Source organism: Protopterus annectens, chromosome 4.part0 (assembly GCF_019279795.1).
Source record: "Protopterus annectens isolate FY-2018-M chromosome 4.part0, PAN1.0, whole genome shotgun sequence".
Classification (NCBI taxonomy): domain Eukaryota; kingdom Metazoa; phylum Chordata; order Ceratodontiformes; family Protopteridae; genus Protopterus; species Protopterus annectens.
Window position 1 is genome coordinate 528,977,647 of NC_056733.1, and position 27,381 is coordinate 529,005,027.

General features: G+C 42.5%; 1 protein-coding gene across 2 annotated transcripts in view; it reads left to right on the plus strand.

Moving 5' to 3' along the window:
• The window catches only part of NF2 (neurofibromin 2), a 1,458,300-nt gene that overhangs the window by 270,759 nt on the left and 1,160,160 nt on the right, over window positions 1–27,381 (plus strand). For both annotated transcript variants that reach the window (XM_044068458.1, XM_044068457.1), the window contains exon 4: window positions 21,873–21,956. In XM_044068458.1, the coding sequence (XP_043924393.1) occupies window positions 21,873–21,956 (84 nt within the window). The remainder of the gene's footprint in view (window positions 1–21,872; window positions 21,957–27,381) is intronic.

Sequence of the window (27,381 nt, forward strand, 5' to 3'; positions counted from 1 at the left end):
TTCTGTTCTTGTTTTTAAATGTGTTGTATCCTAAAATTCAACAATGAATCATCTGTGCCAAAGTGATTTGGGTTTTTAGGTAACCTGCCTGTGCCCCACAATGAACTTTATATCTGGTGGGTTGAATTTATTTGGGGGAAGTATGGTATTCCTGCCCATCGACTTTACTGCAGCTATTGTCTCTAAAATGTTAATCTGATGGCACAGGACCTCATATGAGATTATGATGACCCTTTTCTATTTGGAATATGTCAAGAAAAAAATCATGCTTAAAATTAGCATCGTTGCTGCGGTTAAGTGAATTGAGTGTTGCAGAATTTCTAATGAGTGTATGCAAACATTTCTAAGCCTCTGCTACTTCAGTGAAAGTGTTCTCTTAGTACTTCTTTGGTATAAATCGTGTAGTTCTAGGTTTGTGTTCAGTTAGATCATGTAGTTCTAGGTTTGTGTTCAGTTAATTGTGAATGCAACTTTAAGAAGTCTGCTTGTGGAGGGGTTTGTTGACATTGTTTTTGAATGCAGCGATGCATCTTTCACCTGTTCAAGAGTGACTGCCATTTTCCCTTAGTTGTACAACCATGACATTAATAAAGTGGAGTACAGGAGGTGTTGCAGGGTACAGAGCCCCTCCATACAAAAACTGTTTAGAAAATTTGGTTTCTATTCATTTTTATTACCTTTATTAAGGTTCTCTCTCTTTTTTTTTACAATTAGTGGATTTTGGCATTAATTTAGGGATGATTTAAGTCTTACTATGTATTTATAATTCTGATGTGAATGTTTTATTGTGTAGTTTTTTCATTCACTTTCATTGGGCATAGCTAGATTTCTTATTTTCCTTGACTAATAATTTGGCAGCGGTGCCATTCTGTTTTGTTTCAGTGATTGCCTTTCCTGGTCTTTGAGGCCATCTTCAGAAAAATACTTTTAAGAACAATTAATTGTCCATTCATTTAGTTTTTCAATATCACTTCTAAAAGAGTGGCTAATTTAGCTTTTGTTATGCCTTAGACTTGCAGCCCCTTTCACGTTTGTGATACCATTTGCCCATGGAACTCTCGTACCATTGTGTAGCACATGGAGCATGGTGATTATGGTACAGAATTATGTGAAAAAATAATTTTGTTGTGGCAGTTCTCTTGCTTATGAAACTCACTGTTATATAAGTAATCAAACTTTGCATTGTTATGCGTACTGCAGTCCCAAGGTGGCTGACTCAAAAAAAACACTTAAACAGGCCGAAGAAATGTGTACCTCTGATCATTCAGCAGCTTTCAAAGACTTTTTATGCAGCCACACAGATGGCAACCAGAAGTGTTGTGCACTCTCATAAAAGAACAGCTTTAAAAGCTGTTAGGCATTGTTGTCTGACATATTTATTTATTTTTAAACTGTGTATTTATTTTTAAACTGTGTATTACAGAGAGTTATAATCAGGTCTCCAGTTATTACCATTAACTTTGTGTTCTTAAAATGAAGTCAGGAAGCTGTGCTGGAGAGCTTTATTGATTAAATGCATTTCTTGAACCCATTTCATTACCACATGATACTTTGGTTATAATTAAAAACTGTATCATAATTATTTGTGCTGTGGCAGCTGGAGAGTGCTGTAACAGTTAGTTATTTTGTTTAGACTGCTCTAACAGCTAATTTCTGAGGTCCTGTCAGGACACTGGAGTATCTGGACTGGTCTGGTGTCCTGTAATGGTGGCAGTGACCTTACAGACTTGACCTCCTACTTACTCATAACTCTTTTCTGCTACAGGATCCTTCAGATCTCATTGCAACCATTTAGACAATGATGTCTTCAAACAGCTTGAGCAGTAGGAGAGATATTTTGAATAGTTTTTGGACAGCTAAGTAATCTCTCTCTTCACTGTTTCTATTGAGGAGAGATTTTTACTTGCTGATTAGCTTCTTTTGCACTTTGCATTTTCTTTTGTCAAATTTTCTCCCCAAATGTCTATTTATCCTACCCCCCCAGTCACGTTAGGCTGTTGACCTTCTGTTTTGTTCTGATATCTTTAACTTTCTGTCTCTTTAGCAGACCATGAATAAGGATAGAGAGCAAAATTTAAAAAAAATGTAAAAGATGTGAGCACAAGATCCCACCACAGGATGTTCTTCATGTTTCACTGTTGCAGTCATCACATTTGGGTTATCTGCCTACAGGTAGCCCTCAGCCGGACTGAATACCAGCGTCTTGAATTCCTGTGTCGGATGCTGTCTCTTCTTCCATGACGTCAGGTCGTCAGGGGTATAAAACATGCAGCCGACGCCGTTACATCAGTCTTTCTTGCCGCGCAGTGCCCGAAGCAGAAGCAGTTCGCAAGTGCAAGTCGGCTGACTCCTGAAATTTTCATTTTCGAGTTTCAGAGCCGAAGTCTTCAAAAAAAAGCTAAGTACCCCATTGGGGATCCTTATCCTTGCTCTTAACATGATGTCAGTAAAAGTTAACAATTGTATTACCTGTGGAAAGCAAATACCGCATAAAGATTTTCATTCGTACTGCATTCCTTGCCTAGGCCCAGACCATGATGTCCCTTGCTGTCGGTTTTGTGCCTTGTTCAACCCTCTGAACTATTCGTCTGTCTATATTTGCAGCAAATTATTTTGGTACTCTGTTTTAACTATCCAGAAATGGCTTTGGTAAGCCATCCGACTACTGATATTCTGAAAAAACATAAGGATAAAGATGGACCGCATAGGTCCAAAACTGCCGACGGCGCTTCCGTTAAGCTAGTTGCCAGTCCACCGGTACTCCAGTGAGGCGCTTTCGCAGCCCCTGATACCCGCTACTTCAGATTCGCAGGCCTCTACTGAGACCCATTCGGAGTTCGGTATGCCGCAAGATCCTTCTCCCCTGTGACAAGGACAGCAGAATCATGGAAAGGTTGTGTAAGTGTGTGTACTGCTGCTGCTCTGGCCTTCCAAGCTGTGAATTTACCAGTCCCATATGATCATATATATTTTACCCTTTGGCTTTTCAAGTTATTTCAGATCTTTCCTATTCTGAGGGGAAGACTTTGTCCCTGTCCTTGTTAGGGTCTTCTTCTCGAGTGGCTCACCATCCCATTAAATGTAGTTATGACACAGCTGATCCCTTGTCTAGAGCTGCTGCCTTTGGTTCTGTGTTAAGGATGTATTTCAGGCTTTGCTTTCAGCCTCTGCCCGATTATATCGAGGCCAAGCTGACGGATGCTCCTGTTGACAATAAGAATCCCTTCAGTTCTGCAGCTGCTGAGCTTTTTGAATCCCTTCAGGGAAAAGGGTAAGGCTATGCAGGAATTTAAACATATTCTTGTTTCCCCTGTTCCCAAATGTCAGAGGAATTACCCTAACAAGTCTGCCTTTGTCCATAGACAGTCTTGTCCTCCTCCCAAGGGTAAAAAGGGTGCTAGAAGGGGGGACTCCTCCTGCTAAGTCTACTTAGACTCCTACAGCTCAGAAAACTTTTTTTCCCCCAGACAGACCAAGTTCTGTCTTGACTATTTTTTTCCCTCCCTCCTAAGCCAAGTTCCTCTATCTCTGTCCTTCCCCGTCCCTTCCAAATTGATTATTGATCACTCAAGATTCTTGGGTTCTATCCATTATTTGTCAAAGGAATTACGTGGTTCAGAAATCTCTTCCTCCCTTTTTTGGGCATTCCTCAACCTCCTCAAGAGTAGCTGACAGCTGCCCTTTTTTCTGGATATTCTTCAGAGCCATTTGTCTCAAGGTACCATTCAAACAGTTTTGTTTCCTCAAAAGGGGAAGGGATTTTATTCCAGAATGTTTCTTGTTCCCAAGAAAGAAAAACGGTTCCTTTCTTTTTGCACCTGATGTTTTTTTATGCCTTTGTTCCCCTTCTGCTCATACCAGTGGGACCTGTTCAAGATGGAACAAGATGCTCCCAAAGTCGTGTTGGGCCCAGACAACATTGGTTCCCTCTTCTGCATTTAGCCACAGGCAGTCATCACAAGTTACCTCACAGGGTGCACCTACTCGCACAAGACAAGGGGTCTGTCATCCATACCCACTTGTCCACTCTTCAACTGATGCTGTGGGTGATAGGAATTTGATCCCTTTTAGGTACCTTTTTCTGAGGACGTGCTTCAGGTTCTGCAGGAGGCCAGAAAACCCATTGCTAGGATATATTTGTATGTCCAAATGGAAGAGATTTTCTGTTTGGTGTCTTGCTTGTAACCTGGATCCATTTTCTGCTCAATGCTGGGTTGGCATACTCTTTTGTTAAAATCTGCCTGTCAGCCATTTTTGCTTGCCTGCCTTTGACAACTCATTTGGCTTCTAGATTTCAGGTCAAACAATTCCTTAAAGGCATCCTTCATATTAGCCCCCCCCCCCCGGAAGCCTATTTTTCCTTCCTGGGACCTTAATTTCATCTTAGAAAGTGTACTCAGGCTCCTTTTGAGCCTGCAGCTTCGGCTTCTTTACAGCATTGTTCTTGGAAGACTGTTCTTCTTTTGGCCTTTACCTCGGCCAGATGGGTGTCTGAGCTGCAGGCCCTTATGGCTGTTCCTCCTTTTTTAGATGTTCTTCATTCCACATTGCTGCAGTCCTAACTATAGGGGTAGTCCGCTGTCCAGTCGGCCCGAATACCAAAGTATATGGCTGACGTCGGTCACGGCGCATATCCTCAGTCTTTTGCGCATGGTCGATGCAGAAGCAGTTTTGCGAGTGCAGGTTGGCGTTCTGAAAGTTTCTGAAGTCAGCGAATCAAAGTTGGCTAAGTACCCGTTGGGACTTGCCTCAGTATTTAACGGATGTCAGAAAAAGTGAATAACTGTATTTCTTGTGGGAAACAGATACCTCATAGGGATTACCATACTTTGTGTATACCTTGTTTAGGGCCTGAGCACGGCGTTGTTGGATGCCGCTCTTGTGCTAGATTTAACAAGCGCACTATTAAGAGAAGGAGACTGTGCCAGGTTAGTGTTTGGTGTAATTATAAAATGCCGTCGGATGCTCGGCGCCCGCTTCAGCCAAAAGCGCCAAGGACAAAGCAGGGAAGCCTAGAATGGAAGAACCGACAGTCCCGGACGTCGGTTCTTTAGAAAACTCAGTGGAGCGGAGGGTTCTGCCAGGAGTTTCTTTGGAGTCTCAGGAGAAACTTTACTGTTACAGGATGTGTCCTCTCAGGAAGTCAGGCCAGGCTGAAGGGCTTCTCAGGTGGCTGTTCTTCCCTCTTCCTAAGGTGGTTAAGGCCTGCCTTCTGTTTCTAAGGCTTCTTTAAGAGCAGGCCTACTTTAGCTTCAGTGGGGTTCTCCGAGTCCAGGGTCTTTGCCTAAGAAGCATATGCTAAAAATGGCAGAGGATTTGATTACAATGATTAGAGGTTCTATGCCCCTGATAAGAGGCCTAGGGTGGAACCTGAGTTTGAGAGTTTTGAGCAATGTTAGGAGGCTTCTGAGTCTTGACTGAAGACTTGCAGGAGTATCCTCCTTATTCTGATTCTGATGTGGATGATTCTACTCCTTCGCCTCCCTTTTTCTTTTCAGAGACTCTGCATTCCATGAGGAGCATTTTAAATGGGAAGGTCAAGATTTCTGATTCCAGGAAGAGGCTTAGAGAATTCTTGTTTTTACCCCAGCATAGGCCTTTAGCTATACCTCCTGTTCTGAATGTGGTAGAAGATGTTTTGCAGAGGCTTCACTAAATCCTGATTCTTTGCCTCCTGCCCCAGTTAATGCCTGGCTCATAAGTATCTTTTAAGAGTCCTAGGGCAGACGTCTCTCAGGGGCCTAAAGGTGTGAAGTCTGTGGTGAAAAATCCTGTTCCTCCTGATAAAGAGGCAAGGGCTTTGGATAGATGGGGAAAGAAAGTGTACACTTCTTCCACTTTAGCCATGCGTTAATTGTCAGTTTCATATGTTAAAATATCAGAATTATCTCCTTTAAGGTGGATGCTCTGGCTGAAGGTTTGAGTGTAAGAGTTGCAGGATTTAGTTCATGTTTCTGAGCAAGTGGGAAAACATTCCTTGCAGTGTGGTTGATGCTGTGCAGGCCTCCTCGAGGGTGGCTGCCACTGGTTCTGTTCTTTTGAGAGATCAGAACTTAGGAGCATGTTAAGACAAGGATTTTGGATGCTCTTTACAGTCTGATGTGTTGTTTGGTTGACCTGTGGAAGCAGTTTTAAAGAAAATGGAGGACAAGGCTAAGTCTATGCAAACTGTTAAGGATTTTTGCTGGTGCAGCCTCCGAAGTTTAGTAGAAATTGGCCTACTAAGGGGTGGACTTATCCTGCTTATGATTCCCAGTCTAGGGGTAGGTCTGAGCTCAAGGTTCTTTTAGGCCTAGGACAGGAGACCTGCTCAGACTTCTGAGGGCAGGGGTCAGTCCTTTAAGACCCAATGACCTGCCTTTTCAGCTGCCATTCTCGCCTGGCAGCACCTCTGGGAGGAAGGCTGTCTCTTTTCAAAGAAAATTGGGATTTAATTACCCAAGACAGATGGGTTCTGGATATCATTCACCACGGTTACAGGTTTTATTTCCATACTTTGCCTCCTTTCAAGGCATGCCAGACATTCCTCCTCTACAAAGAACAGAGGCTCACAAGCAAATTTCTCTGTTGCTCCAAATAGGGGCCATTCAGTCAGTTCCTGTGCCAGAAAGGGGCCTAGGATTTTATTCTCGCCTGTTCCTAGTACCAAAGAAGGGAACACGTGGAGACCAATTTTGGATTTATCTATCCTCAACACTTATCTGGACATTCCCAAGTTCAAAATGTTGTTACAACAGCTTTTACCTCTGCTGGGCAAAGATCACTGGATGGTAACTTTAGATCTCAAGGAAGCTTACCTTCATGTGCCTATAAGACTACGTTGCAGGAAGTATCTGCTGGAAATTCTCATTATCAGTTCTCTGCATTGCCCTTGCCCAGAGTGTTCACAAAGGTTCTGGCTCCTAGCTTACTTCAGGCTAAAATTCAAATCTATCCTTACTTGGGCGACTGCCTGATTCTGGCTCAAAGACCTTTACAGCATTTGGAATATGTCATAGCAGTGCTAAGATAGGTATTCTGTGAGCGAAATTCTAGTACCCTCTCAAGACATGTGCTTTCTGGGTGTGAGACTGAATGCTTTTAACCCCGGACAAACAACAGAATCTTTCCAGTTACTTCCATCAACTATCTCTTCAGTCCAGTCCTTCAATAGGGTTCATGGCATCTTGTATTTATGAGGAAGCTACAATGGTATCTCAAAAATCTTTGGACACAGCACTGCCAGGATTTGGACACTGTCATTCAAATAATACCTTGCATTCAAAAGGAATTTTTGTGGTGGGCTCAGGAATGTCCAAGGGACTCTCTGTGACCCGGCCAGTCAGATTCTAACGACAGATGCCTCAGACATTGCTTGGGAGCTCATCTAAATGGAAAGTGGATACAAGACAAGTGGCCTGCCAGACTACAGCATCTACATATCAACATGAAAGAGATGTTAGCAGTCCAGTTTGCATTAATGGCTTTCAAGGGTGTTGATTCTAACAGACAACACAACTGTCATGGTACATCAACAAACAAGGGGAACACATTCTTACCCATTGTGCAGGCAAGCAATGATTTTATTCAGCTTGCAACTAACTCTTCAGGCAAGGTTTGCAGATGTGAAATCATGGATCCCCAGGAAACTGGATCTTCATGTATTTCAAAATTGACAGTGTCATGGGACTCCAGACATAGATCTGTTCTTCTCCACTAAACCACCAGCTGCCAAAGTTTTAGGCACACAGCAAAGTGGATGCTCTTTCTTTCAGTTGGAAAAATTTTCATGTGTATGCTTTTCCACCTCTGCCTCTTCTTCCAAAGGTGCTTCTAAAGGTCAGACAAGACAAGCCAAGGATGATTTTAATAGGATTGGCCTCGGCAGCACTGGTACCCATTGAGTCTGGTAAAGGAAGCCTCCATGGCCTTTACCCTTGATTCCACACCTGTTGTCGGTTATCTGCTCAATGTCAAGCTTCACTCTCTTCATCTAACAGCCTGGCATATTCTGTTTTGAAAGACAGCAGGTCTCAACTTCCTCAACAAGTTTTAAATGTGATTATGGAAGCCAGAAGACCTAGTACAAAAATGGAAGATTTTATTTTGGACTGCAGCAAAAGAATTTGGAGATTTCTGAGCCTAATTTGAGTGTGGCTCTTCAATATCTTACTGAGTTATTGGACAAAGGTTTGTCTTTCTCTTCCATTAAGATTCATGCTGCAGCAATTTCAGCTCACTATGATTGTGACCCTCCATTGTTTTTCACCTTTGTTCAAGCAATTTCTTAGAGGGCAAAGAATATCGACCCCAGCTCCTACTCCTGCTTGGGATCTCAATTTTGTGTTGGAGAAACTTACTCTACAACCTTTTGAGCCTGGCTACTGCTGAACTGAAATACTTGTCATGGAAGACTGCTTTTTGTTGGCCATTACTTCAAGAAGGGTTTCTGAGTTACAGGCCCTTATGGCCTTTTGATTTTTACTAATCCTTCCTTTTAAGGTGGTTTCTCATTTGCCTACTTTCTATGCAGATCCCCAAAATAAAGGAAAAGATTTTTTAGATGTACACAGGCAATTTTATTATTTAAAGGATTTTAGGCAGTCTCAGCAGTTGTTTGTTTCTTTTGCTTTGAGAGGGCAAGCCTGTGTCAAAACAAACTATTTCTAGGTGGATTGGGTTTTGCATTGCATTTTGTTATTCCCATCATGGTAAGGAGATTCCAGCTGGGATTAGGCCTCATTCCACTAGGGCTACTGCCACTTCAAGCATTTCTAAGGGTGGCAACTAAGGATATTGCTACTTGGAGTTCAGTGCATACCTTCTCTAAGCATTACCACCTTCCTCTCTGTTCTAAGTCTAGGGCTGGTTTTGCCACAGCTATTTTGCAAGGCATGTTATCAGCTCCTGCTTCCTTATGATTTGCCAGCCTCTCTTACCTCTGCTTTGGGATTCTACCCAATAGTTAGGACTGCAGCAATGTGGAATGACGAACATAGTACAGTTTTGTACCTACCATAAATGTAGATGTCCTCCTTCCCTCTGTGTTTAGGGGTGGTTGTGTAGGTGAGGTTATATTCTGGTACCTTTGTATATTGTATATATTTTTGGTGCAGCTATGTTTGGTGTTTTTGGTTTTGGCCTTGTCTTTTTAGGGTCTTCTGACATCTGGGGCAAGAAAAGACTGGATATGGCGTCGGTCATGCGCATTAGTACCTGGCGTACTGGCGTCAGTCTAATGCGCCGTGACCGGCGTCAACTCACTATCAGTAGAGAACCGACTGGACAGCGGACTACTACCCCTAAGGTGGGACTGCAGCAATGTGGATCCTCGAACATCTACATTTATGGTAGGTACAAAACTGTACTTTTTTCATAAGGACAGGGTGTCTGCTCATACTAATCCTTGTTTTTTTGTGCCAAAGGTGGTTAATGAGTTATCTCTTAATCAGTCTATTCATTTGCCCACTTTTAACCTTCTCTGCAGTCTGCTAATGAGAAGGCTTTTCACTCCCAGGGTTTGCACAGACAACTCTGATATTATTTGGATAAAGCTAAAGCCATTCATAAATTTGAGCAACTTTGTTGTTTACATTCATCTTGGGTCTTTGGATTTGGCTGTGTCTAATCAAACTGTTTCTAAATGGGTATGTAAGGCCATTTCCTTTTGTTACTCTTTCCATGGGAAAAGCCTTTCTTTTTCTATTAAGGCTCATTCTACCAGGGCTGTGGCTTCTTCTGGTGGTTTTTCATAGGTTCATAGGTTCATACTAGGCTATCTGCCCTAGGGCATTTATAAGCCTAGCCAGAATGTGTTTGGCTTTCGCCACCCATTTTAAATTTATTTTGCTATTCCCTTTTTCGAGGTTAGTATACTGTGCCTCTGTCTAACAGTGACACAGAAGTGATACCCGGGGTAAACCTATGATCTCCCATCCACTCATCAAGATTCCTCTTGAAGAGAGTCAATGAGGGACTGTGCCTAACCTGGACTGGGATTTTATTCCAGAGTGAAGGGAGCCTCTGGGTTATGAATCTGTCCCTCCAGCATGTCCTATTTATTTCAGTGCTGAGGCTCAAGTCTCTCGAGCGCGTAGCTCGATGGGATTTGGATTTTCTGAGGTGCAGCATGTCCATTAATTCCGGGTTGGACATGGCTTTATACGTCAGGCACAGATCGTCTCTGAACAGGCAGTATGCCACTGAGTAGAGCTGGAGTTTCTTTAACCGGGCAGCATATGTCATCTGTTTGAGCCCTTTGATCCTCTTGGTGAGGTACTTTTGGGGTCTTTCCAGTTGCTGCAGATGTCTGGTAAGGTGCATCCCAAAAGGGGGCATTGTACTCAGTTATGGGCCTGATGAGGGATGAGTAAAGAGGCACGATGACCTCCCCTGATCTAGATGTGAATCCCTTCATGATTAGGTGGGCTATATAAAATGTTTTTCTAGCCACTTTGGCCACGTGGTTGTCAAATGAGAGATTGCTATCAACTTGGGTCCCCAGGTCCCTAATTACTTCTTCTGTACTTAATGGATTACCACCTATGTGGTAATTTGTGCGCACTTTGTTGCCAAAGGGATGACTATACACTTTTGGCATTTAGCTTGAGACCATGGCTCTGGCACCAGTTGTCTGTTTCTATGAGGCCCTTTTGGAGGATGCTTGTGTCGGCTGGAGAGTCTATTATGGCACCCAGTTTGCAGTCATCTGCGAACTTGGTCAGCCACAGTCCTTCCATGTTGGCCTGTACCTCCGAGAAATATATACTGAACAAGAGAGGTCCCAGGACTGAGCCTTGTGGGACTCCACTTGTAACTGGTTTGGAGTCTGACATGGCTCCAGCAATTCTAACCATGTGGGTTCTGTCCTTGAGCCAGTTTGCAATCCATCTAGTGACATAGGGGTTTATATTTAAGCTGGTGATCTTATCTATAATGCCCGAGTGGGGTATTGTATCAAAGGCTTTTGCGAGGTCCAGGTAGGCTGTGTGGACCACCTTCCCCTCGTCAATGGCCTTGGTGACTGTTTCAAAGAAATCAACCAGGTTTAAGAGGCAGGATCTGCCCTTAACAAAGCCAAACTGGGTAGGATCCAGTGTTTGTAGGTCCCCAATATCTTTATTTATGAGGTCCATGATGATCCTTTCCATAGCTTTGCAGACCAAGCTAGTCAGGCTTATGGGGCGATAGTTTCCAGGATCCGTTGAGGCACCACCTTTATGGAGAGGGACCACTGTTGCTCTATGCCACTCTTTGGGCACATATCCTGTAGTAAGGCTGAGATTGAACAGTAGTTTTATGTTTGGGTTTAGCTCTTCTTGGAGTTCATGTAGGGCGCAGCCTGGGATACCATCTGGTCCCATTGATGCTGTGTTTTTTGCTTTGGAGAGAGCGGCTCTTACCTGAGCATCTGAGATGTCAGGGGGGCAGCACTCTGCTGGGATAGGTATTTGCCCTTTTGGTGGGGATGGGGGGGAGAAGTTTGCGCTGAACCTGTCAGCTAGGATGTTGGCAATGTCTGTGGGTTCTCTGTATTTTTTGTCATTTTGGAGTAATTCTGAGCATATCTGGGAATTACCACCCAGGTTCCTAACATAACTAAAGAAAGCATTGTGATTATCCTTAGTGTCCTGTGCATTTTTTCTCTCGAAGCTGGCCGTAGACAATTTTGTGCGTGCCCATAGTTTTTTGCTAATACTGATCAGTGATGTCTTCCCTTTTTGGGATTTTGCTCTGTCATTTAGTAGATTCCTCCTTCTATTGTATAGTTTGTTTATTGGATACCAGTTCCGTCCTTGAGCCAGCCACTTGGGCTTAAGTGCATACGTATACCTATCCACTGTAAGTTGGATATGGTTTCCAGGGCTAGAGCTGAATTTGCCAGGGCTATCCTGCATGGCTTTCTTGAAGGTTCTGTTGGACCTTCCTCCTCCCACCTTTCCTCCTGAGCTTTTGTACTCTCCCTGCTGTAAGGAATACTGCAATAGTGATATGGAAGGGCATAGTACAGTTGTGTAAAATCTTACCATAACACTAGCTGTCCTTCCCTTCACTGTTGCAGTATTTGCTCCCTCCCTCTTCTTCTGGATGCACATGCTTCTCTTTTCTCCCTGGACTGTTGTTCCTCCTGGGGCTTTTCACTTCTGAGGAAGGTACATCTGTACATCACCTTTATGGCCTACACCATGTGTGGGGAGCATAAATGTGACTTATAGCATCTGTATTACAACCTAAGGCTTTGGTATACTGGCAGGACCTTGGGCTGCTATAGGCAAGGGATACCTACTGTAAGGAATACTGCAAAAGTAAAGAGAAGGGTATCTACTGTTACAGTAAGATTTTACACAACTGTACTTTGTTACTCGGACCAGTGGCTGCTTTGGTGCAGATGGTCCTTCATGCCAGACTCAACACTAGAACCTTACAACAGACACTTACATGTAATGGGATCAGTCCTTTTAATCCATGCGTCACAAGATCAGGTTATGTTGGATTTTCAGACAGATCTTAAACCTGGTGGATGTGTTCCTGAAATCTGTCAACAGGCATACCCTTCACCAAACCACTTCTGATAGCATCTGTAACCATGGAGGTGTCAACCTCTGGTGGGACAGCAGGGGGGGAGTTGGTACAAGATTCATGGACCACGGAAGAGGCCTGTCTTGTACATAAGGGTATAGAGATGAGAACAGTCCTCCTAGTGTTGCAGGCATTCTGTGGTGTACTCTCTCAAGGTGTAATTTCTATATAGGAGGTAGTATGGTACATAAACAAGCAAGGAGGAACCCAATCCTACTTATTATGCAATGAGAAGCAATAAGAGTGTGAGAATGAGTGGCAGCATCACAACCTCTTGTAATAGTAGCACACATACCTGGGTCTTCCCGCATGGCTGCAGGCAAAATGAGTAGACAGATCCTGTTATTTCATGCATGGCCTTTCATCAACAGAGTAGCAGACAACATATTCAGGAAGTTCAGTCCACCGGTACTCAGTGAGGCATTTTCGCAGCCCCTGATACCTGCTACTTCTTATTTGCAGGCCTCTACTGAGGCCCATTCAGAGTCCGGTATGCCGCGAGATTCTTCTTCGACTATGGAACCTGCGGATGCCTCTACCTTGGATTGGTCCAGAGCCGCTATGCAGGCACCGGCTTCTGAGGGTGTATTCAGGCCTACGGACATTCATATTAAACCAACACCATTGTTTTCATCCAGGCCTAAAACTCGCACCATGCCTAGAAAACCAATGACCAAACCACAGGCCCAGGCCTATATGCCTAAAAAACAAATGCTTAGAATGGCTGAAGACCTCATTACCTTGATTAGGGGAAGCCAGCCTTCCCCCTCTAAGAGACCTAGAACTGAGTTTTTCTGATTGTTCTTATCAGGCATCTGCTTACCAGGATTTGCCCTTATCTACTTATGAGGATTCCATTCCCTCTGCTTCCCCTCCAGAAGATTTTTTTTCAGTGAAACCTTGCACACTCTTAGGGAGCATTTCCACTGGGAAAGCCAGGATTACCCTGATTCCAAAAAGAGGCTTAGGGAATTCTTACTCCTACCTCAACACAGGCCTTTAGCTATCCCTCCTGTTCTGGACATTGTAGATGATGCTTTCTTGGAATCTAGCCTTTCCCCAGACACTTTACCTCCAGCTCCCAGAAAACCTGACAGGTATTACAGAGTACCTGACTCTCACAAGTTCCTCTTCAAGAATCCTTCTGCGGATCCAGAGACATTTCCCAAGGACCAAAAGGCATTAATGCTACTGCTGCCAAAAATCCTACCCCTTTTGATAGATTCTAGAGCCTTAGACAGATGGGGTAAGAAAGTATACACTTCTGCTATTTTGGCCATCAGGGCTTTAAATTGCCAGTTTCAAATGTTAAAGTATCAGCAGCATGTTATGGGGCTACTTAAAAAGAAAATTATGTTGATTCCTGACTGTACTGCACACCAAGAATTACCGGATTTAATGCATTCTGCAGAACAGTTGGTAAACATAGTTTGCAATGTGGCTTTGATGCTTTAGAAGCATCTTGCAGGGCTGCTGTCACTGGGTCTGTACTTAGAAGGCATGCTTGGCTTAAGGAACAAAACTTGCCAGATCATGTAAAAGCTAAATTACTGGATGCTCCCTTAAACCAAGACCGCCTTTTTGGCAACAAAGCAGAATAAGGCCACAAAAGGATGGAGGAAAAAGCTAAATCTATGCAAACTGTTAGATTTCCTACAAGTACAGCCTCCCAGAGTTGGTAGGCATTGGCCTTCTAAGAACTGGTCCTTTCCAGTCCCTTCTAGGCCTTTTCAGTCCAAACCCAGGAACAGCAGACCACCTAGACTACAGTCTCAGGCTTCACACAAACCTAAGCAGTGGGGGGGCTCCCACTTCCAAAGAAGAGATTAGTAAGCCACCCCCCACCCCCACGGAAAAATGGCACAATGACTTAACCTTAACTCTTCCAAGCCCTGCTCTACTACCTGCTCCCTTAGGAGGAAAGCTCGCCCTGCATGCAAAAAACTGAGAACTCATTACCCAGGACAATTGAGTTTTGAACATAGTTTCCCAAGGATACAGATTCCACTTCCACACCCTACCAACTCCAAATGGTTGGCCAGATCTACCCCCAAATCAATGGGCGGAGGTCCAACAGCAGGTTCTCTCCCTCTCCTCAGTATCAGGGCTATTCAGCCTGTCACAGCAGAACAAAGGGGACAAGGCTTTTATTCAAGACTTTTTCTTCGTCTTTCAGCTTTTTCCGGTTAGGGGTTGCCACAGCAGATTATCTGTCCGCTCATGATTGGCAGTGGAGTTTTACGGTGTTGAGTTGCCAGCCCAGCCTTCCACAGAAGGCGCACACACTCAACCTAGGGCCAATTTAGAGTGTCCAATCCATCTACTGCATGTCTTTGGGATGTGGGAGGAAACTGGAGCACCCGGAGGAAACTCACACAACCACAGGGAGGACATGCAGACTCTGCACAGAAGGCACCCCAGCTGAGAATAAAACCGGAGAACCTCTTGCTGTGAGGTGGCAACGCTAACCGCTGCACCACTGTGGCTGCCCTTATTCAAGACTTTTCCTGGTACCCAGGAAAGACAACTCCTGACATCCTATCCTGGACCCCTCTCTATTCTCAACACCTTTCTGGTAGTTCCAAAATTCAAAATGCTAACTCTACAACAACTTCTTCCCATGCTAGCCAAGGATTGCCTGGCTGGCAACCCTAGACTTAAAGGAAGCTTACCTGCACATCCCAGTAATGGAATCTTGCAGGAAATACCTACGCTTCAGGGCAGGCTGCATGCACTGTCAGTTCTCTGGACTTCCCTTGGCTTATCTACTGTGCCCAGGGTATTGACAAAGTGCCTAGCTACAGCCATTGCATTTTGCAGGCAGAGAAATATTCATATTTACCCATATTTGGACGATTGATTCAGACAGAAAGCCAGGACTTGCTATTACAACACCTGGCATTCGTAAAGAAACTTCTAACCTCACTGGTGTAAACCATCAATGAAAAGAAATCTCACCTAGTATCCTGCCAACAGAATGTATTCCTGGCAGCAAGCTTGAACACAACTTCCCAGATAGCATTCCTCACTCCATAGAAACAAGTTTACTTGAAAACTTACTTCTGACTATTGGCCACAAAACCCCAGCTGTCTGCAAGGAAAATACTGCAAGCCCTGGGGTTCATGGCCTCTTGCATTTTACTAATTCCATATGCAAGACTGCATATGAGGAAACTCCAATGGTATCTAAAAAGCCTATGGTGTCAACATTCTCAGGACCTGGGAACAATGATTTCTGTCATTCCTTGTATCAAGACAGAGTTCCTTTGGTGGGCAGAGGCCTGCTACCACAACAAGGGACTCCCTTTCACTCTACCCCCTGCCACCCAAACCCTAACAGAAGCATCAGATTGTGCATGGGGGCTCACATGGCACGGCAGTGCATTCAGGGCAAATAGAACCTGAGACAAATGCACCTGCATATCAATCAAAAAGAAATGTTAGGTGTACAGAATGCTCTGAGAGCCTTCAAAGACCGTATTCTTCCAGGACAACTATTGCTAAAAACAGACACCACCACAGTTATGTGGTACATAAGCAGAGGGGAACCCACTCATACCCTCTGTGCCGACTAGCCATGGCTCTGTGGAACACAGCCTTGAGCTACCAAGTACACCTGCAAGCTCAATTCCTGCCAGGCATACTAAATTCACTGGCAGACGACTTAAGCATGGACCTACACGAATGGAAACTAGATTCCAAAATATTCAACCTCTTGAGGAACAAATGGGGGACTCCGGAGATAGACCTGTTTGCCTCCCCTCAGAACTACCAATTGAACAAATATAACACATTCTGCACAAGAAATCCCCACAGTCAAGCTTGGAAAGTGGATGCCCTGTCCTTTACCTGGGAAAGCCTCTCAGTTTATGCCTTTCCCTCTTTGCCTCTCCTCTCGAAGGTTCTACTAAAGATCAAACAGGACAAACCAGGGACAGTACTGATTGCACCAGACTGGCCATGCCAGCACTGGTACCCCCAATTGAACAGTATGGCACTGCTACAACCATGGCACCTGCCTCAGATCCCTTCCCTGCTGTCCCAGCAGGTGGGCCAGATTCTGCACCCTCAGCTTCAAACCCTGAACCTTGCAGCCTGGCTAATTCCTTGAGTTCTCTTAGCATCCCTCAGTAAGCAGGTACTTGGTGTCATTCTGGAGGCAAGGAGGCCTAGTACTAGAAAATCCTATGCTGAAAAGTGGAAAAGATACTGTTCCTGGAGCCTGGCTCAGGGGATGGGCACAACGGTGCCCAACTTACCTCAGATTCTACAGTACTTAACAGAAATGCTCCACAAGGGCCTATCCTTCTCGTCAATTAAAATTCATGCCTCTGCCATTTCAGCACATTATAATACAGAGCCACCCCTCTTCTCTCACCCCTTGCTAAAGCAATTTCTTAGAGGGGCCAAAAATTTAAGAACCCCCCCCCCCTTGCTGGAGAGCTCCCACTCCAGCCTGGGACCTTAACTTTGTATTGGAAAAGCTCACTCTTCCCCCCTTTGAACCAGCAGCTACAGCTGAGTTGAAATTTCTTTCTTGGAAAACAGCCTTCCTTCTAGCCATCACTTCAGTCAGAAGAGTTTCTGAATTACAGGCACTCATGGCAGTGGAACCCTTCGTTATCTTCCATGCGGACAGGGTTTCCCCTCAGGACTAATCCCTTTTTTATGGCCAAAGTGATGTCTTCTAAGACCCTAAATCAGTTCATTCATTTGACAACTTTTTCCCTAATCCACAAAACAAAGGGGAACGAATACTGCACTCTCTGGATGTGCACAGACAACTTAGATTCTATTTGGACAGAACTAAACCTACCAGAAAATATGAGCAGTTGCTAGATAGCTTTGCTGCAGGGGCAGAGGGGAAGGCCATTTCAAAGCAAACCATTTCCAAATGGATAGCCCATTGCATTCATTTCTTCTACAAACACCATGGAATACCTACCCCACAGGGGATAAGATCACATTCCACCAGGGCTGCATCTACCTCTGCAGCATTTTTCAGAGTGGTTCCTGCCATGGACATCCTAGAAGCTTCTACCTGGAGTTCTGTACATACCTTCGCCAAGCATTACCACTTGCCTATCTTTTCTAAATCCAGAGCTGGATTTGCCACTGCAGTCTTGCAGGGATTAATAGCTGATCCTAATGCTCTTTAACTTCCTCTTCCCTTCCTTAGCTTTGGGAATCAAACCAAATGTGATGACTCCAACAGTGAAACACGAAGAACATAGTACAGTTGTGTACACTTACCATAAATGTAGATGTTCGAGTGTATTTACTGTTGTAGTCCTGGTTACCCCTCCCTCCAACCCTCTGACTTCTCTTTGCTCTAAGTCTCCTTATGGTTGGTATGTCTATTTTTTCTTGTGTATTTGCTTTTTGATGGGGGTTTTACCATACCATTTAATTGCTTCCTGTTATGGGGGCACCTGACATCTGGGGCAAGAAAAACGGATGTAATGTCATCGGCTGCATGTTTTATACCCCTGATGACCTGACGTCAAGGAAGAAGCGACAGCATCTGACGCAGAAAACCGAAGACTCTGGTATTCAGGCCAGCTGAGTGCTACCTGCAGGCAGATAACCCAAATGTGATGACTGCAGCAGTGAATACACTCAAACATCTACATTTATGGTAAGTGTACACAACTGTACTATTTCTACAGGCAATTAAGATTCTATTTGGATCACCCAAAGGCTTTCAGGAATGACAGAAATTCAGTGTTTTATTAGCCAGACTTGGTCAAAAGATTGCTAAGATTACATGCACTTCCTTCTTTATACCAAAGAAGGCTAGACAGGTGGCCATTTCACCAAAGGCACCCACTTGTTAGGTCCCAGGCTATATCAACAGTATTTGTGCTTAACCTTCCAGCTGATGAGATAACAGCAACAGCAGCAATTTAGTCTTCCCTCCACACCTTTGCCAAGCATTATAGTATTGACTCCATTTTTAGGACCAGAGCTCCATTTTGGAACAACCATTCTTAAGGCTTTGTTGGGTTAGGCCAACCACATTAGCTGGGGACTCTACTGATGTTCCAGTGTCTGGATGGAACCTGAGAAATATACAAGTTATGTACTTAATTGAAATGTTTGATTTCTGTGGTCTCTAGCTGGACACTGGAACAGCCCACCCACCTTTCCATGCCAAATTGCCATTATCTGAGGGGGGCCTGTAGTTGACCTGTAGTTATTTGTCTCTTCTCTGTTCTTTGCTCTCTCTCTCTTTTTTTTTTTTTTTTTCAGATAAAGTTAGTAATATTTTAGATGTTTGCATACTCAGTCTGGAGGATACAACATAAGTAGGGCGTTATGGGTAGGGAGGAGCTCAAGCCTGCGAGGAGTCTGTTGCCATTTTTAGAGGGCACCAAAGTTATCTGTCCTGATGTTCTATTGTCTGGACAGAGACCAGAGAAATCTAATGTTCCAGTAAGTACGTAACTTGCATTTTTTATTGTACCTAGTAAGTGTTGTATTCTTAACTTGCAGTGCTAAGGCACTGAAACAGTTATTTTGTGATACTCTGAGATCTCCTTTACAGACTGGGTTTCTTGGAGAGCATTCAAGAACGTTGTCTAATTTTATCTCGCTGAAGAGTATTCCTGAGATGTCTCCTGGATATATCCTTTCAAAGAGCTTTTCTCCCACAAGAAAAAAAAATAAATCTGTCTGTAAATATATTCCCAAGTTTTTTTTTTTTTGCTCCGTAGAGAACTTTACCAAGGGAATTTCACAGAGTTCTTGGATTCATGACATGAAGGACACTTCTGATTCCTCTGTCCAGACTCCAAATGAGAGAGATTCAGTAGTTCCTAACATTTGTATGTCTCCAACTTCAACACCTTCTGACTTTTCAATTTCCATTTTTGGGTTTTGTAAAAAGGAAACTACTTTGGTGAAGAGACCAGTTTTATTTGTATCCAGATCTCTTTTCCTGCTTCACTAATGTGTGTAACTACAGGTGGCTCAGACTTATGGGGGGTCTTTGTCTTTGGGGGTAAATGTACAGGGCCTTTTGAACAAAAAAGACAGACCTAAAGACAAACATAAAAATGATAGCAATAATAAATGCACTCAACTCTGTCAATAGTTTGTGGTCCTCAGGACCTCTGCAAGAGATCACAGACAACACTGCAGGGATGTGATACATAAACAGGGTGGGGTTTGCCCATGGTAGCTTGGGATGCAACAGTTCAGCCCAGAATCACTCTAAAGGCTTCTTACTTTCCATCAGAGCAAAACTTTGTGGCAGACCAACTAAGCAGGGCCAGGACAGACCCTCACAACTGGAAATTAAATCAGGTTGTCTACAAGGATTTGATCCAGCTGTGGAGAATACCTCTGACAGATCTGTTTACCTCCATTTACAACCAACAGTTGTCAGACTTTTGTTCCTGGACTCCTTGCAAGCAAACCTGGAAAATAGATGTATTCTCATTTCCTTGGAAGGGAATGTTTCTGTAAGCTTTATCACTGATAGCCAAGGTTATTGTGAAGATTCAGAAGGACTCTCTAAAGAACATGGTGATTCCCTTCTGGCCCAGGCAACAGCGTTCTGGGAATTGGCCAAGGCCAGTCACCATACGTTTCCAAAGAGAATGGATCAACTTACACAAGACAGGGGTTGTTTGATACACCCCAGCTTGAACCAACTTCAGCTGACTGCCTGGATGATAGAATATTAATACCTTTTAGGCACCTATTTTTTGAGGACATGCAGCAGGTATTAAAGGAGGCAAAGAAACATGCTGCTAGGAAACCATATATTTACAAATAAAAATAGATTTTGTAGTTGGTACCACATAAAGAACCAATACCCTTTGAGGCAAGCATTTCTCTGTGTCTGCAATATTTGTGCAAGTTATCCTCTGGCCTTTTGTTTTCCCATGTCAGAGTTCATCATTTGTCCATTTCAAAATATCTGCCCATTAACCCCCCCCCCTTTCAGTTTGCCATCTTTTGAAGCTGTTTTGTAGGAGGTTTTGTATACCCTTCCTTGAAAGCAGGTGACTCCTCCTTGGTATCTTAGTTTTGTTTCAGGAAAAAAAAATTCTTGCTCTATTTGAACCATCTCATCAGACTGACTTGATTTTTAACATGGAAAATAGTGTTACTGATTGTTCTGACTCCTGCAAGAAGAGTGTCTGAGTTGCAAGCTCGTGTGGTGGGTCAACGTTATCTCATTTTTCACAGACATAGGGTTTGAGAACAAATCCTTCATTTATGCCTACTGTGGTATCAGAGTTTATTTTGAGCCAGGCTATCAAATCTCTGTATCTTCTTTCCAGAACCAAAAAGTGTGGGAGAAAAATGACAATTCTTCATACTCTAGATGTCCGCAAACCACTATGATACTATCTTGACTGAATCAAAACCTTCATAAATTCTTATCAGTTATTTCTTATGAAGGCAAGAAGGACAACCAGTGTCAAAGCAGGCGATTTCTAAGTGATTGTCCCATGCTATTTCCATTTGTTATTCCCACCATAGTGATTTCCAGGAAAGGTCAAGTCGTGTTCTACAAGGTCCTTGGCTTCTTCAGTGGCATTTTGGAATGGTGTGGAGAATCCGAATATTCTCGAGGCAGCAGCATGGTCCTTTGTACACAAAGCACTGTAAACTAAATTCCTTTCCAAGTCTAGAGCAAACTTTATTAGGACAATTCTGCAGGAGTTCTTGGACCTTCCTATTTTCTTCCCCCACTCTAAGCTTTGGTATTCTATCCATATAGCTTAGGCTACTGCAGCAGTGATCCAATGATGAACGTAGTACAGGTTTGTAAGTAAACTTACCATAACAGTAGAAGTTCGACTAGATCACTGCTGCAGTAGACACTATTCTTCACACCCTTATTTTTTCTATGGTTTTGGTGTGCCAGATTAAGGACATGGATCTTTTACTCCTAGCATTGACCTCTTTCTGGTATGTAGCATCCCCGTTTCAGTTGGCATGAAAACTCTGAAGGACTTTGCACCCAGACTGCTGATTTTCTCCCTGCCTAGCTCGGACTTTCAGTTGTCTTGATACATGGAATTTTCCCTTAAGCTTTGAAAGCTGTCCTGTTTGTAGACAGGATTTAACTCATACACCTTAGGCTACTGCAGCAGTGATCTATTCAAACATCTACTGTTATGGTTAAGTTCCCTTACACAACTGTACTTTTCTGTCCCTTTGTTACTCCTAGTGTACACACACTTTGCTACACATAGAATGTTGACGGTGTTTCCTGCCATTTTTAAAAATGTAATTGATGAGAAAACAGTCTTTTTTCACTGAGTGGTTGAGTTTATGTACTTTGCTCTTTTCAGGTCAAGAAGCAAATCTTGGATGAAGAGATATTCTGCCCCCCAGAAGCATCAGTGCTCCTAGCCTCGTATGCAGTTCAGGCTAAGGTAAGACAAACTAGAGCTCGCCTTACAGGGTGTAATTTTGGGATGATGCCAGTAAAACGATGCAGTCTTGGATCTGCACTTCAAGTTAACATAATTGTTTGTATACATTTGTATCAGAATTTGAATGTTAGTGTCTTTATCTGAATGACAGCTGAAGGCAAGTATGCCTTCTTCATTGACAGTGAAGCAGTTATGTTGAGTGCCAAGCACTGGGTGGGAGCATTCAGAACGTTAGGCGTAACCAAACAGCCATAGTTAACAGACGTTTACCTCTCTTGATACATAGACAGATTGCAGGTGAAGAGAAGGACCAGTATGAAGACAAATAAACAAAAAGAATAATAATTAGGTGAGAGATTCACAGAAGGGAGAAATGAAGATGAGGTGGAAAATTCTGAAGTGAGTTATAAAGAATTTGATACTAATGGAATGAAGTAGTCGTACTAAAAGATAGTAGCCACATTCCAAAAAAAGTTCAAACTGTAAGATTTGTGGACAGAGAAAAAGGGGTGCAGCATATAACTGAAATGTTTTTGGTGGGCTGGTAGATCTGTAGAAAAAGCCAGAAGAATTGGTGTCACTTAACAGTTTTACACCCAGCTAATATTGCTAGCACAGAAGGGTCTTTTAGCATGTTGTGTGTAGAAGCTGCTCATGCAGCTCTCTAACTTGCATATGACACATGAAGTACTCCTTACTGGAGAATGGTCTGAATGGTGAGATGAAATTAGCAAATACCAGAGGAGAGAATAGTATTGTTGAAACTGGAGTCATCCTCAAGTGTTGGCGAGTACCTTCACGTGGTGGACCCTGTTTTCACAAAGTGTCAGCAAGATGTTGGAGGAACATAGACTGTATTTTATGCAGCATATGTTATGGAGAACAGGGCCTAGGATAAGTGCCTAATCCTGGGTGTACTCACTTGTGCCAGGATTAGGAAAAAAATGTGTAGAATCCTCATGATATGGAAACATTCCTATAACAGGGTGCCTGCACCTTTTGTAGAAGGAGGAAGTAGTCCACAAAAAAACAAAATTTGACAGGGCAAAAAGATCCATGAAGTTGACAAAGTGAACTATTGAGGATAGGAAGAAATTCTACATTACTATTATGCAAGAAGCCCATAATTTCACGGTCGAAGATATTTATAAAGATTAAAGGAGAAATTAGAGGAAAGAAAAATACTTGCACAAGAAAAAAACTGTCATATGCTTCAAAAATCTGTATTCGTTAGTGCAACAAATTTATGAAAAAAAAATTACACAGATGAAGGAACTTAGAGATTCCTGGAAAAACAAGTAACGAGAATGTGCAAAGATATAAAGGAAAAAAAAGATTTTATTAAAAAAAAAACAAAAGAATGGGAAAGATAGGCAAGATCTGGTATGGTACAATATTTATGTAAAGGAGGAAGCCAAACTAATCAATACAGAAAAGCAGCTCCAAAGATATTTGAAGAGAAGAACAGCCAAAGACATAAAGATATGAAACATTTCACAATACAAAAATAATAAAACAAAGGGAAAATATAGAAAAGAGGATTAATCAGGCAGAAGTTAAATGAAGTTATAGATTATCCTTAAAGTGAAGGATTTAGTGTGGAGAATCCAACACAGGCAATGTCACAGCACGATGGAATTATGGGTCCCTAGATTTAAGTGCAGCAGGTGGAGCAGGAGGCATCTGAAGAGATTTGCAACATATTGGTGGTCTGGAGCCTTCTGTAAGAAACTGGTATGAAGGTCCATTTGAAGTTGCATGGCAAGGGAAAGAGCAGGAGACAGTGGCAACTCTGACAAAGGTAATGTTGTGGAGTGAAAGGCCAAATGGTTCCCATATGAAAGAGCAGCAGATGAAGCAGGGTACAGCTGAAGAGGATATGTCAGAAGAAGATTTTGTAGAACTTTCTGTAGATTACTCGAATGGAGAGTAAAAAGATGCTCTTAATCCTGAAGAAAATGATTAAGAGGAGATATTTGATTTAGTACAGATGGATTGACATATGAAGATGGAAAAATGGATTACATAAAGTAAATAAAACACAAAATGTGAGAAGATTGATAAAACAGATGAGCATAATAATCCAGACCATTAACAGAAATTTGTGCGATGTAACAGAAATAAATACAATGTATTCACGTGCAGTTAGTGCTGCCACAACAATGTAGAGCGACAAATGAAAAGTAAGGAAATTAGTAAAACGCCACCGTGGAGGTATCTACTAGAGAAAACTTTAAACCCCATTAACACAAGAAATGTCAATACTAGAAGAGTGCAGAAAAGGGAATAGATCAGAAATATTAGAAAGACAGATGTGATAAAAGCAGTGCACATTATCAAAACAGACCAAGAATTATCATGTTACTATTGCCAGTAACAAACTAAACATATCAGCACAGACAGAAAAACTTTAGAAGATGTGCAGATTAATGTAAAGGAATAGAAGTACCACCAAAAAAGAGAAATAGACTGATTTTGGAGAAGTATTTATGAAGACTGCATTGAACATGACAAAGATGCTGATTGTATAGAAACATTTAAAAGAAGTGGTAAGGATCTCTAATGCAGAGGATGTGAAATGGAATGAAGTAATGCCAGAGAAACTGAGCCAAAATTAAGAATAGCTCCTAAATGGAAAACCTCAAGTCCAGATGTAGTATCTAACCTCTGGCTGAAAGCATTCACATATTTTCACAAAGATTTGGCCCCGAGTTAGAATTGCTTACATGCGCATCCCCCAACAGACACCTTCCTAGTTAACAGTAGTAACTATACTCCTCTTTAAGAGTAAACTTGCAAGCCATCTTAAGTACTATAGACCTGTGACTTCCTTTATGATTGTATACAAACTATATAATGGAATTGATGCAGACAGAGTTTAAAGTCAGTTGGAAGAAACTAAGTTATGGCAAAAGGGTAAGAAAAGGAAGTCATGTAGAACAAAGGTTCACCTGTTGCGAAATAAAGCCATAATAGAGAATTGTAAAAAACCGGTAAGAATCTTAAATATGGCATGGATAGATTACAAAACATTTGACAGTATTCCACATTCTTGGATAAAAGAATGCATATTGATGTGTAAGATGCAGACTACATCGATCAGTTACATTACAGTGATCATGAGAAAGTGGCAAACCAGTCTGCAATTGAGTCATGAGAAAAGTTACATTTTCCCAGTGATAATTCAAATGGAGATCTTCCTGTGTAATTCTTTATCACTGCTGCTGTTTTATCTTCTCCTTAACTCATTAAGCTTTTTACTTAACAGATTAGGCTTAATTACAGCTTGGTTCCCAGAAAACAGCCTTGTTTAAAGACTTATCTACTTTTGTGGATGACTTAAAATTGTATAGTTCATTAGATGAAGAGTTGAAAGTACATCTATAAATAATTAAAACATTCTCAGATATAAGAATGGCATTCAGAAATGTGCCGAAGCAACATTTAAAACAGGAAAGCTGCAGCACCAAGAAAATATCAATCTGGGAAAGGAATGTGATGTAAATTAACTTGAGCAGTAGGGAATGTGTAAATATTTGTGAATAGATGAAAGGTCAAGAATAAAACATGAACAAATGTGAATAAAGCTCAGTAAGGAAAACTTCAAAAGACTAAAACTAATATTGAAAACTGCCCTGACATCTAGGAATAAAGTCTAAGCTGTAAACCAATTTGCTCTTCCTGCTTTAAATTACAGTTTTGGGTTGTGTGATTGGCATGAAAGGGTATAGGATCAGGTGGACAGGAAAACAAGAAAAATTCATCATGCTTATCAGATGACGTAATAATCAGTGTATACTAGACTTTGTTTCTCACCCTGAAGGAGGTATCAGCCTCCTCAACATTGATTACATGTATAGATCTGCAACCGTAGGGTTGTATATGTTGTTGTTGACTTTCGGCTTTTCCCGGTTAGGGGTCGGCACAGCGGAACTCCGGTCCGCTAATGATTGGCAGTAGATTTTCACGAACGCCGAGGTGCCAGCCCGAAGTTCAGCCTTCAACGAAGGCACGCCCATTTACGCATGTCTTTCGAACGCCCACCCAACCGCGGGGAGGACATGCAGACTCCACACAGAAGGCACTCCACGCACTCCAGCCGAGAATCGAATGGGAGAACCTCTTGCTGTGAGGCAACAACGCTACTGCTGCACCACCACGATTATGTATCTGTTGAAATCACCATATAAAAATATAGTTGACAAGTTTTAAAACTTGGAAAAGAAGTCAGAGATGACATTCTTGCTTAGTTAGCAGAAGTGCTTCTATGTAAAGTGGGATTGGAAATGGAAATCAAACTAGAAGAAGAAAATGGCAAAAAATCAAAACAACTGAATGTGTGGATCATAAGGAAAAAAGATCCGATGAGAAGGAAAGAAAATTGGAAAATCCATAAATATAGTGGCAAGTACAGAGATCTCATGGAACAATCTCATGTTAACTAAGATTTGATGCAAGAAGGGTTAAGGAAAGGTGAATTGAAACCAAAGGATAAAAAGACTAATAATGGTGGCCCAGGATAGTGGACTATGTACACATTGGTTCACAAAGTCTATCGATTATTTGGGAGAAACACGCATGTTCAGGTTCTATAAAAAAAAGAACTGGAAACAGTCACACATCTTGTTGCTGGCTGTGATGCACTGATGGCAGAGGGTCTGTATGCTGAATGGCACAGTAATGTGGGAAGACTGTGCAAACCTGCTGTATAGGAGTAGTTGAGAAGCATTGGGAGCATGAACCACAAGGCATTATAGAGGATGAAGTTTGTATTACATGGGATCACCCATTACCAATGGTTCAAAAAATCGACGCAAGAAAACAAGGTGTCGTAGCACTGATCGTTGAAATTGCTACACTCTGTGATTACAGTGTCTTGTGCACACAGACACAGTTATACAATACAAGGGATTGCAGGCAGAAACAAGAGCAATGTGGAAGAAAGATACCCAGACAGTTCCAAAGGTACTAAGAGCATCAGGTCTGAAAAATAATTTTTTACTGGGATATGCTACCAATACATGTAACTCCATATGAATTATGGAAGGAATCCGTTCTGGGCACATTGCGGGTGCCGAGAAGAGCACTTTTTGCTAACATCAAAGACTTAAACAATACTCATTTCATGAAGTTTAATTGTACCCTGACTTAGGAATATGGTCTGTGATGTTATGAGGTAGTGCCATCTGTGCCAGAGAGAGTACGGCAGTACAAAGGAGTGGCGTACGGCAACTGTGGTCCCACTCCACAAAGGTGGCGCCTCTACGGACCCTGGTAATTACCGCCCCATAAGCTTAACAAGTCTAGTCTGCAAAGCTATGGAGAGGATCATAATGGAGCTCATAAACAAAGATATAGGGGACTTGCAGACATTGGACCCGACCCAGTTTGGCTTTGTCAAGGGAAGATCATGCCTTTTGAACTT